General features: G+C 39.6%; 1 protein-coding gene across 1 annotated transcript in view; it reads right to left on the bottom strand.

The window, feature by feature from the left end:
* The window catches only part of MTMR7 (myotubularin related protein 7), a 102,687-nt gene that overhangs the window by 61,086 nt on the left and 28,280 nt on the right, over positions 1-13,321 (bottom strand). Inside the window, exon 2 of the mRNA XM_082715603.1 lies at positions 854-976. Coding sequence (XP_082571729.1) covers positions 854-976 — 123 coding nt within the window. The remainder of the gene's footprint in view (positions 1-853; positions 977-13,321) is intronic.

The raw sequence follows: 13,321 nt of genomic DNA, 5'->3' as shown, positions 1-13,321 counted from the left end.
CTGCTGGTAATCAGGCAGACTGGAGAAGATATTTATGTTAAAGAAAATCAAGCTGAAGTGCATCTCCCTCATGCTTCGGTGCCGGGGTTGGGGGTTGGGGGGGGGTCTCTGCTCAGTCAATGGGAGCATTTGTTATCTTCTGTTACTATAGTTATGGTTGCCACACACGGTTACATCAGTTTCAGGTGCACAATATAGTGACTCATCAACTCTATACATTATGCTAACTGTAGTCACCATCTGGCACCAGTCCTCTCCACCCAGTAATGCCTGCCACCTTCTGCTGAAATGTAACAATCTCTACAGAATATAGAAAAGGGAAAAATCTACAATTCAGGGATTCTGGTTCTAGTCAGAGTGTCCCAGTTGGGTGGCTATGGAAAATAAGACGTAGCCAGTGGTCTCATTACTAAGCAGCAGAAATAACTGACAAAGGGACTCTTCCCTAACTTTTCTTTCCTTCATTTGCAAATTATTGGAAAAGTGAAGAAAACATAATAAAATAACTAAATGGTCGGCATTATTGGATCCTACAAATACAATGTATTGCAGATAAGGCACAACCGAAGGGCTGTATCTGGCACTGATGTTCTCGAATCTCTACTTGACAGCTGTGACATGAAACACTCACATCTCTGGCTATTTCTGGACCTGTCTTTGATGATGTTTAAATAATGAGTGTTTAAAATGAATACGTAGATCAAGTGGATTCGACTCTGCAAAAAAAGACAAAGCTGACCTTCCAAAAATAGTCCCCTAACATCCAAATACCGAAAGCCCACCCACAGGGACAAAACTCATTACTTAAAACAACAGAAAACACATAAAAAGGCCAAGTATAAAGAATGCATACCCATGTTTCTTTTCTTGTGTCAGGTGCATTTTCCACAAATATGACGTGAGTAGCCGTCAAATACAAAGTTCCCAGGGCTGCTTTTTTAGAAGATATTCGATCTACCAAGCGGACATTTTCGACCTAGAGAAATCAGATTGACAGTTATCATAAAGCAAAAGGCTATTTGTAAAAATAAATAGTAAGTAGATAATCTTAGATTTAATCCAAAATAAATAAAATTTTGAGGGTTCTTCCAATAATAAAACCCCAACTCATCCTCTTAATTAGATCTTAGTATGATTCTGTAGATCAAAATACAAAAATTCACCAGTTACTTAAAATATAATTTTAAATGTACCACAAAAGTTATATAGACCTATTCTTAAATACCCTCTTTGTATTTTAAATAAGTCAACATTTTCATATCATTATAACAATATAATTCTAATTTAAAGCAGGAAGTGTATGTATCAAAGTTCTGAGTTTTAACAATAACTATCTATAAATTATGTCTATTAAAAGGACTATAACGTATTTCTCTATGTATTGCTTGGTAGTAGAAACAGCCTCAAGACAGTTTGCTTCCATATAAACTAGTAGGAAATATAGGAGAGCAAAAAGTATTAGGGAAATGTTCTATGTGTTTACAAAGAAAACCTACCAAATTAAGATGTTCACATTCATTTATAATAAAAACCCCCTAATAAGTAGAATTTTCACCACTGACCTTGATTGGGATGGTTAAGAGAGATCTCTGGAACAATTTTCATCAAGCATACATCTCTTATAAGCAGAGCAGTTTCAAGGATATGTACATTTGGATCATTCCAACATAAAATAGAGTAGAAATTCTAAGACAATCTCTACAGGGCAAATGGAAACTGAGGGAACTATGATTCTAACAAGGCAGGGCCATGACAACTACCAGATGAGCAGTCCTGTCACAATGGCAGGCTTGGCATTGCTCCTTACTACAGTAGAGGATCAATCATCTACAGACAAACATTGGCTCAACACCCACCCAAGTCAGGATGGCTACTTGCTTCCATGAGGAAGTTTCAGGGACTAGTGAATCCCATTTGCTCCAATCTTCAGTCTAATATGGAAGCTGTGACCCTGATGTATTCGGAAGGCACAGGGCTTCCCCCACCCACCCCCCCACTCCCCCACCCCCACTCCAGGAAGACCTCAGGGAATAGCAGACCTAATGAGCACCCCTCAGGACACTAGGGTCAAACAGCACTCAAGACATTCAATTGCTTCAATCTTCTCTGAGCCTTAGAACCAAAGCAGCCCTCTGAGAAGAGCACCGGAGGGGCCCATCCCACTTCTGCCCAATTTTCAGGGATCTGATGAAGTTAAAAAAAAAATTTCAGTATTTAAAATATGGTTTTATTCATACAATTTAGCCTGAAGTGGTTGCATAATTCCTGACGCCCTGTGAATGTTTACGCAAAAGATGCTCATTTAACAGGAGGGTCTTAACCTACCAGCTCATAGTTTTTAAAAAGTATTTCTTATGTTACTAATATGTTCCTTCCATATTATTATTCATCATCGCATCTCTTGTAAATGGTCTTCATGTCACTGGTTCACTTTCCTACTAGGTGATCATCATTTCTTATGTAGTCACAAGAATTGTTTCTATTAGTAAGGAGAAGAGCCTACAGCTAAATTTTTATTTGTGTGTTTTATAACTTCCTCTTGACCAAACTCTTTTACTGCCTCTACTAAGTTTTTAAGTGACGTGTCTTGGACGCTCTGAGAAGATAGGAATATTTTCTATAATATTCTCTTTCTTCTTTTCCAGTATTCATATACCTTTTCCTTTCCTTGTTTACTGGCAGATTAAAGAGCAGCAGCAACAGGACTCTTCTTAATAACATATTTTTAAAATATCCACCCCATTAGAGTGTGCCACTCTGTGGTTTTTAGCATATTCATAGCATTGTGCTTACTGTTCTCACGCATTCATCGCCACGATCAATTTTGAAACATTTTGTTTGCCCCACAAAGAAACCTTGTACCCATTAGCATTCACTCTTCACTTCTTCCCCAACCACCTCAGCACTAGGCAACCAATGGATTTGCTTATTCTGGACTGGGTTCCTTCACTCAGCATCATGTTTTCAACCCATGTCTCAATCCAAGTTGATCCAATGCACCAGTACTTCATTGCCTTGTATTGCCAAGTAATACCCCACTATAAAATTACAGATTTATCACATTTTATGTATCCATATGTCAATGGATGGATATTCAGACTGTTTCTATTTTCTGGCTATTAGGAATAATGCTGCTATGGTTATTCTTGCACCAATTGTTGTGAGGACATTGATTTTCATTTCTCTTGGGTATACACATATGTACACACACACATCCAGATGGAAATGCTATGTCATACACTAACTCTGTTTAACATTGTGAGGAACGTCCACATTATTTTCCAAAGTGGTTGTACCATTTTACAATCTTACTACCAATGTATGAAATTCCAATATTTCCATGTCTTTTAAAGTTTATTTTTTTTTAAATATTTTATTTATTTATTTAAGAGAGAGAGAATATGAGAGAGAGAGCATGAGAGGAGAGGGGTCAATGGGAGAAGCAGACTCCTCGCTGAGCAGGGAGCTCAATGTGGAATCCAGGATTCCAGGATCACGACCCAAGCCGAAGGCAGTCTCCCAACCAACTGAGCCACCCAGGCACCCATCCACATCTTTGACAACACTTTCTATAATCTCTCTTTCTGATTACAGCCATCCTAGTAGGTGTAAGAGAGTATCTCACTGTACTATTGATTTGCATTTCCCCAATGATTAATGATGTTGAGCATCTTTTCATGTGTACCTCTATTTTTAATGGGAACACTTCAATATTTCACCATTGAGTTTGATGTTGATACTTTTTGTAATCACATTGTTGAAGTGACCTACTCTTCATTCACTAAGAATTTTTTTTTAAGATTTTATTTATTTATTTATTTATTTATCAGAGAGAGAGAGAGAGAGAGCACATGCCCACAAGCAGGCAGAGTGGCAGGCAGAGGCAGAGAGAGAAGCAGGCACCCCGTCAAGCAAGGAGCCTGATGTAGGACTCGATCCCAGGACCTAGGATCATGACCTGAGCCAAAGGCAGCGGCTTAACCCACTTAGCCACTCAGGCACCCCAAGAATTTTGATTTTTAAAAATCAAGAATGAACACTGTGCTTTTAAAAATATGTATTTGGATGATTATTTGCTTTTTATTTTAGTCCTATATTATAATAGCAATAGAGTTCTTAATCTTTAAACAAGTCTTGTATTCTCAGGATTGGTGTTTTAATATTTCTTATATTTTACCTGTTATAACTGTTCTATTTTCTGTTCTGTTTTTGCATCTATGCTTTTAAGAGAGACTGACATGTACCAGACTGTCTGTTCTACTTTTATCAGGCTCATTCATCATGATTATGATGACATTCATTAATTGGGAAGATTTCATCATACACATAATTTTTGAAACAAATATAGATACTTCTTAATACAGAATTAATTCTTTAATAATTCATTCCATTTCTGATGTAGTTTTGTATCTACTCAATGTTACCATTTTTTTAAGTGATCTTTACACTCAACATGGGGCTTGAACTCACAACTCCAAATTCAAGAGTCACATGCTTCATGGACTGAGCCAGCCAGCTTCCCTTCAATATTACTGTTTTTTTTACTAAATCTCATTTTGACGTGTATTTTCTTTACAAATTATCTTCTAATGGATGGTTTTCAAATTCTTAGACACTTTTAATTCTTATCTGTGGATGACTCACTCCCTCTTCATTCTTTCTCTCATTCCCAAATTGTGAAATACATTTTTACTTTATTGTGATTACATAGGCAAAGGGTTTTCTTCAAAGGAACAAGTCCTGGATCTACAGATTTAGGATTTTTTTCTCTTTTCTAATTGTTTAATTTCTGCTCCTTTGTTAGTAATATTTCAGCTTTCCTTGATATGGCTTTTCTTTTTCTTTGTTCATTTCTGAACTCTCAGGTTTGAGTCAGTCGACTCATTGTCATTCTTTTTGTTTAATAACAAGTTTTAAAGACCAATCATTTTCCTCCAAGTATATCTTTGGCTGCACCTTATTAGTTATATTTGCAGTATTCTTGCTCCTCTTGCTTTCTAGAAGAATCTATAATTGCATTTTTTATTGCTTCTTTGACCCAGGAGTATTTAAGGAGAATATTTTTCAATTCCCACATGATCAGATCATTTTATTTAACTTTTGTCATTAAATGTTCTATTCTGAACTAACACGAGAAAGGTCTTATGGAAGAGAGTTGTGGGAGAAGAAAAGCAAGAGGATATATTATTTTTGGAACATTTCTATGGGAAAATACTTATTTGCATGCTAAGATATAACTACTTAAATTAAGTGGAGGTTCAGGGGTGATACAGTCATTAGTAGTATCTAAAAATGGACTGTAGATGATTTTCCCTGCCCTTGGGACTAAGGAGACAAAACTTTATTGGGATATTCAGATTGAACAAAAGGTAATTTTTGAGGCAAAAAAAAAATTAGTATGGCTTATTCTCTCCATCGAAGTGAAGGAAAACTATACAACTCAGATTATTTTTAGAAAGTCTCAGTGAAACAGAACGAGTTTTGCAGATGGTGGTAGATTAGAATACTTAATGAGATTTTTTTTCCATGTCTTTTTGTTAACTTTGGCTGCTGTTGCAGGAAAATTGCATTTCAAAATTTGGCAATAGTTTTTATAGGTCCTATTGCTGTTAAAAGTAATTCTGAAATAGAGGGAGAAAAAAATTAAAAAAATAAACAAACAAACAAGGGAAACAGAGGAGCATAATTTCCCAGTGATCTGTAATGACAACTTAATGAATAATAAAAATTAAAATTTAATTGTCTGAGAATTCTGTGGTGATAGGGAGCACTGCTCAGGGGCCACTCCATGGTTCCCACAAAGATAGCCAGAACATTCATGACTAGGACTCTAGAATCAGTCAACTGCACATAAAATGAAACAAATCTCAAGGGTTTGGGCACCATCTTTTTTTTTTTTTTTTTTTTTTTTTTTTTTTTTTTTTTTTTTTTGGGCACCATCTTTACAACCCACTGGTTCAATAGCTCTGCCTCATTGTTCCGCTAACTTAATTCTATCTTATTTAGACATACAGTTAAGCTATATGGTAATAAAGCCTAATTCATGCATGAAGAGACAGGACTCAGGAAACTACCAGCTTCTCTAGACAACATTATTATGATTCATTTGTGCGTTCCCAGGAACACCATGCTTAAGACACGCTAGGTATTTGCGAATAGCAGTTCATTTACGCAAAACATTTTACAGCATATCGCTAATTCTTGGGTGTCTCCTTTTCACATTCCGACTCTTCTGAAAATGGAATTTGTCTTACAGTTAACACATAAGGAGCTGTTACGTCATGTAACTGGCAGTGCTCTGTCTTTCTCAGCAAGATATAAGATCTTGGTGCATCTCACCATCACTGATGTCCTAGATGTGCTGTAATGCAGTTAAATTTGTAGCCAGTGGCACATAAATTATATTTGAAACCATGAGATCCAAAGAGGTTACCCAGGGAGAGCATGTAGAGTGAGAAGAAATCTGAGGAAATCCGACCTTTACAGATCTGACAGAAGAAGAGGAATCAGAAAAGCAAACTAGAAAGGAATCTAGCTGGAGGAGAAAAGTCAGGGGAGTGTGCTGTCCAGAAACCATGTGCAGAGGGAGTGGCTGAGAGAATGGAAGGGTCCATCCCCAACGCTGCTGAGAGATCACATAAAGCAGTAACTGTAAACTGTGCCCACTGGATTAGTGACATGGAAGATGCTGGTGACCTTAGTAGGAGCAGTCCTGGGAGCCCAGGGATCAGGAGCCTGAACACAGTTGGAGGAGGCATGAGCTCCACAGAAGTTAAGAAAGCAAAGAATCTTCTCTTTGTAGAAGTTATGGGTGGAACTGGGCAGAAGCCAGAGTGGGAGAGCCTGACCATTGAAACTCCATCCTGGAGCAGCGGAAGACCAAAGAATAAGAGGAGCCTTCCAGAAGCAACTGGCATGTCAAGACATGTTAAAGAAAGAATCCTATTATGCTGCCAACGAGGGGGCATCTGGAGCTATAATACTCACAGAAAATACAACTCCAGTTAGGAGGAGCTCATGAGAAATACATTTTAAAGGATCAGAAAAAGGAGATGAGGTTTGCTGGACAAGGTTTATATTTCTCCTGCTAATACCAAAGTCTTCCCCAATCGTATAAATCTTTTTCCCCTGGCCTTAAAAACGGGTCTTTTTTTTTTTTTAATTTAAATATGTACTTATTTACATAATGTTTAAAGTTTCAGAAATGTAGAAGGAAAGAAAGAAAATTACCCTTAGTTCCACGATCCAAACATAAACTCTTTGAATTTCTTAGCATATTTTAGATAAGATTTATATTTAACCATTATTTGATTAGGTAGTAAAGTGTCAGAAGAAATAATTCCAAGGGTGGGCTGGAAAAGTCTTTTGCTTTACTGAGCCTTGCCTTTGCCCCCAATTTTTAGGACAGTTGCTGTACACCATGATGTCCTGATGAGTTGGATGAGGACAGCATAGCTAGGTAAGGGGTACTTTTTACTTCTCCACAGCTAGGTCATGGAATACAGACACATGAGTGGACAGTGAGACAATCTCTGACCTGACTACCTCAGTGGGAGGAAAAAATTATGCCAGAGAGGATTGTGGAAATGCAAACTTCCATGGGAATTGGCAGGAATTCCAGGGAGAGTTTTGGATTTCCAAAGGGAAAAGAAAGGGAGTGTTCAAAATAGCCTTCCCGATAGTTCATAGATCAGGCCAATCTCAGCTGTCATTTGGTTTATGTCAAAATTACCAAAGTAATAATAATAAAAACAATAACAAATATTTTTAGAGTACTTACTCTATGCCATGAACTGTGCTGTCACTTTGCGTAAGTGACCCCAGTTACTCTCCACGATAACCCCATGAGTTAAGTCTTTACAGAATCTCCAGTTCACAGTTACTGGGGACCAGCTTCCCCAGCCCATTCAGCAGCGTGCAGCGAGGCTCAGACTGGAGCTATGGTCTGCCTAACTCAGAGCCCAAGTTCACCATACACTGAGGCTGTGGGCACCACTGAGTGCCTCTAAGGTCATTTTAGTCCTGTTCTTCAAAATCAATGCATGCAGGATAATCGATAAACAATTACCTTAACCAGTTTTTTACATGAAAGTTAGTATTTGAAAATTGAATGGTGTCACACAAAATCATAGTATAAAACCATATTCACAGGGGCGCCTGGATGGCTCAGTGGGTTAAGCCGCTGGGCTTAGGGTCCTGGGATCGAGTCCCGCATCGGGCTCTCTGCTCAGCAGGGAGCCTGCTTCCTCCTCTCTCTCTCTCTGCCTGCCTCTCTGCCTACTTGTGATTGCTCTCTGTCAAATAAATAAATAAAATCTTAAAAAAAAAAAAAACCATATTCACAAACCACAATCAGCATATTCTTTGAGATTGACCCAAAGACAGAAAACTTGAGCGTGGAACGCAAGAGCCCGAACACTGGTGGGAAGGAGACGTTCAGGGTTCTCAGAACTAACAATAGGGTTCTCAGACCACCAAATACCCAGTTCCATTCGACAAAATGCCTATGCAGAGCACCGTGTGAGGTCCAAAGAAGAACAAAAGGGTGAATAAGAGTGAACTCTGTCTAGCTCAAGAGTCTTACAGAGTCAATGGGAGAGTCTCTGCCCCAGTTTAAGGGCCTCTTCATTCCTATCCCTGCTCTGCTGGCTTTAGATTGAGGCAAAAAAAAAAAAAAAAAAAAAAAGGTTTCATCAGCTTTTCTAGGCCAAGGCTGAAAAGCTTCAGTGAAAACCCTGGATGCTGCCACCTCATTGCCAGGTCTGAAACAGGACACCCAGCTACAGAACACAAGCCCTGCTCCGTCCTTCTCTCGCTGCCTGGGAATCAGGGGGACCTTGGAAATCAATGAGACACAGAGCCTCTCTTCGGCAACTCTCCATCACAGCACCTTCTAATTTCAGTCTTAATAGAATATGAGCTTTGCTTGACCTTCTACCCCTATTCTAGGTCGAATATGGGATTGCGGAACATTCTGGATTCCAGAATCATACCAGACTCTCTACAAAGGTAAAGCTGCTCGGCAGGACAGCAGTCCACAGTGCGGGGTAGGATCACCTTCTACTGAAAAAGAAGAAAGGCAAACATCACTAGCCACCAGCTTTGCTTGGACCAAAGACCAAGTCCTCAATACCATATAAATGAGGCTGAAGGTCACTGCCAATCATCTGGGGGAAGCGATCCAGAGGTTGCTGAACAGGGAGAAATCAAAATGCCTGCAGTAGCCAAAACCTAGGACAAGTTTATGTTCTAATCTAAGAAAAGCAGCTAGATAAATAGTTTGTCATGCTAAATTTGGTATCATGACATTTTCTAGTTCTACCAACATGAAAAGTAAAGTATTTTTGAGTCAGGAGGCCCAGGCTCTGGTGCCGGTTCTGGTTTTGGAACTGAACTGTGGGGCCCTGAGAAGTTTACTCACCGTCTCTGGGTTCCCACTTCTACAAAGGACCCTAAGGATATTTAGTATCTTTCTCTGTGCTACCAGATTGCCGTTAGAACTTACTGGTCCTTCACAGAGAGGCCAGAAAGAACGCGCAACAGTAACTGTGAAAATATCAACCTTAATGACTCCATATTCAGTTCTCCAGAAATTCAGTCACTCGATACCATGGTTGGCCAACAGAACTCTTGGGGTCTCCTAAGGAAGGGAAGCACCAGAGTCTGCACCAGCATCCAGCACTCAGGGGCCCAAAGGAAAGAGATGAACAGGACAAGCCCGACCGAGCACCCTGCCCACTAGCGGGGGGAGAAGCCGCCTGAGCCAAGACTGGCTCTTTCCCAGTCTCCAGGCTCCCTTGCCCTTTGCCCTTTCTGGAGACTGAGAACCTGGCTTGCTGTGAATCCTGGAGGACTCGGTAAGACTTCCTGGGTTATTTCTACCTCTGATAATTAAGTATCATTTGGCTTTCAGTCTGAATTTATAAAGTTTCTTGCTGTAGTGTTTTAAAGAAAGAACTCTGGTTGCCTTTCTTTAACAGATGATACCAGATTGCATCTTGGTTAAAGTATTATATTTGATCTAAGTGCTCATAAAATTCTTTAAGATAAAATGAAAGAAAACATCCTATATAACGTATCTGTATGTCATTTCTGAAAACATAATACTTTAAAATCTATTGATGTAGCCATCCACTTTTCTACAGTCTTTAATGGTGACATTCAGGCCACACAGTGTACTGAAACAATCTGGCTTCTAATCACCCACCCATCACATTCCCACATCCCTGGTCAGAAAGTGGCTAGGTGACAAGGGGGGACTTGAGCAGACCCAAACTTGAGACTATTACAAAAATGAAAAGCTAAAAGTCAAGGCAGACTTCATTTCTCCTAAAGGGTTCTTCCGTCATAAGCAGAACAGGTCCTATGAGCTACATCATGTGAGGATGGACGATACAAAAATGTGCATTATTAATTCAGTTTGAAATACACGATAGTTAATGTAGGTCCATTACCCTGCATAGTAATTAGCACAGTGATGAGGAGGGGTGGGACATGGGAGCTCCCTGGCCATCCACGGCAGCGCCTACTCCCTCACACCCCCACGAGCTGACTGCCGAGAATCACAATCAGGCCAATCCAGGACTACTTTTCCAGAAAAGTCGATGGTAAAGAAGGAAGCACAATTAGGGCAGATTCCTTTCCACTTCCCCTTTGAGTAGAGAAAGAAGGAAGGGTAACAAGAGCAGCAATTTTATGATTTACTGAGCAACTAGCAAGTGCCAGGTATTGTACTAAGTATGGTCCCTAAACTATTTCTAACTCAGCTGAAAGGTAGATGTGATTATCCAGTTTCATGGATGATAAAGTAGAAGTGCACGTAGAATAAAGCCCATGGAGTCACAGCCAGAGAGCAGCAGACTCGGATTTTCAACCGAAATATCTGATGCCCACATCCATTTCCCCAAGCACCCCCTGCACTCTGCCTCTGCAGTCCAGGACTAATTTTGCAAATAACATCATGGCTGAAAGCCCATCCTCTATTTCCCCTAAAGTTTCAGTTAGAGAGTAATATCATTAACAAGCAAAAAGCTGTAGCTAACGCTGAGGCACTGATAATTCAGCAGAGCGCAGCTTGGTTGGCCAGTGAGCCCTGCTCACTCCGCCTTGTCTGGAAGAGTCAACCCCATGGTACTGCAGTCCTTAGAGCCTAGAGAGCCTGGCTCCCCAGGTGGTCCCAGCACTAGCTGGACAGTCGTGAATGAGCGCCGGCCTGCTTCACATCCGACGGTATAATGTCATCCTGCAGCAGCAGGAGAACCATCCAAGAAATCAAGTCCCACTTCTTCTAGCCAGCCCTGCATTCATTATAGAAACATCTACCCTATTAGAAATTCTGAGTGGTTCCCTTTATGGTCAGTGTCCCTATGTTGCTAAGCAAGATGTTTTCCGTTTGAAGCAAGAGCTCCAGGATAATGAATGATCCCACCTATGAGTAAGTGCGTGAGTGAGAGAAAACGAAAACAAAATGTACCTCAGTAGATATTAATAATAAACAATAATGGATAAACAGACCCATAAGAAAGACTTCAGAGATTTAATTCTTGCTCCACTGAATGCTCACCTCATGTCTGTGACTCCATTTTCCCCGTTAAAGTAGTGGGAGCAATAGAACATACAAGGAAGGCGGACTACGTGATTATGGCTGGAAAGTTACCTTGATGAAGAATACGGGAAGCAATAAAACGTTCCTCAGACCATTTCGAATCTCTTAAGATAGAAGAAAAGTCATTTGATTTGTCCAACTTAAAAAGAAGCACTTCTAATATCGTACTGTATATTTGAACGTTGCTAAGAGAATAGATCTTGAAAGTTCTCCTCACAAGAAAAAAAATTTGCAACGATATGAGGGGATGGATGTTAACTAGACCTGTTGTGGTGATCACTTTACAATATGAACATACATCAAGTCATTATGTTGTAGATCTTGAACGAACACAATGTTACATGTCAATTATATCTCAATAAAACTGGAAAAATAAAATCATACTGTAAAATATTACATAATAAACTTGTCTTTAAAAAAAAAAAAAACTAAAAATAGGGCACCTGGGTGGCTCAACGGGTTAAGCCTCTACTTTCAGTTCAGGTCATGATCTCAGGGTCCTGGAATCAAGACCCACATCGGGCTCTCTGCTCAGCAGGGAGCCTGCTTCCCCCCTCTCTCTGCCTGCCTCTCTGCCTACTTGTGATCTCTCTGTCAAATAAATAAATAAAAATCTTTTTTTTTAAAACCCTAAAAATAAAAAGCACTTTTTTAGGGAAACTTCCTACACTGTTGGTGGGAATGCAAGCTGGTGCAGCCACTCTGGAAAACAGTATGGAGGTTCCTCAAAAAGTTGAAAATAGAACTACTCTATGACTCAGCAATCACACTACTGGGTATTGATCCTAAAGATACAAACGTAGTGATCCGAAGGGACACGTGCACCCGAATGTTTATAGCAGCAATGACAGCAATGACTACAACAGCCAAACTATGGAAAGAACCCAGATGTCCATCAACAGCTGAATGGATAAAGATGTGGTACACACACACACACACACACACACACACACACACACTGGAATACTATGCAGCCATCAGAAGAAATGAAATCTTGCCATTTGCAATGACGTGAATGGAACTAGAGGGTATTAGGCTAAGAGAAATAAGTCAATCAGAGAAAGTCAATTACCATATGAGATCTCTGATATGAGGAATTTGAGAGGCAGGGCTGGGGGTTGTGGGTGGGGGGAGAAGGAAAAAATGAAACAAGATGGGATCGGAAGAGAGACAAACCGTAAGAGACTCTTAATCTCACAAAACAAACTGAGGGTTGCCGGGGGTTGGGAGGGTAGGGATAGGGTAGTTTGGTTATGGACATTGATGAAGGTATGTGCTATGGTGAGTGCTGTGAAATTTGTAAGCCTGAGGATTCACAGACCAGTACCCCTGGTGCAAAATAATGCATTATATGTTAATAAAAATATTTTTTTTTAAAGAAGCACTTTTTTTCCCCTACTGACATAAAGTTGTTTAAACAAATAATAAGGGGTAGTTATAAGGCTTCAGGAGTTTTCTAATCTAGCCATTTGATAGAATAATCAGGAACACTAATCCTTCTCCCAAAAGACAGATTTAATCTGTTTAAAACTATAAAACCAATGAAAGTCTTTTCCCAGGACCATTTTATTCAGAGGTCAGATATTGGAGAAGAACTAAGGACAAAAATCACAAAGCACAGTCCAAGAAAATATATGACATGTAACCAGAAGAAATACTTGGACATTCTGTCCTTCATAAAACCCCTATCTGTGATAGAACTGAGACAAATGCTAG

Source organism: Mustela nivalis (assembly GCF_964662115.1).
Source record: "Mustela nivalis genome assembly, chromosome: 20".
Classification (NCBI taxonomy): domain Eukaryota; kingdom Metazoa; phylum Chordata; class Mammalia; order Carnivora; family Mustelidae; genus Mustela; species Mustela nivalis.
This window is presented reverse-complemented; position numbering and strand designations above follow the sequence as displayed.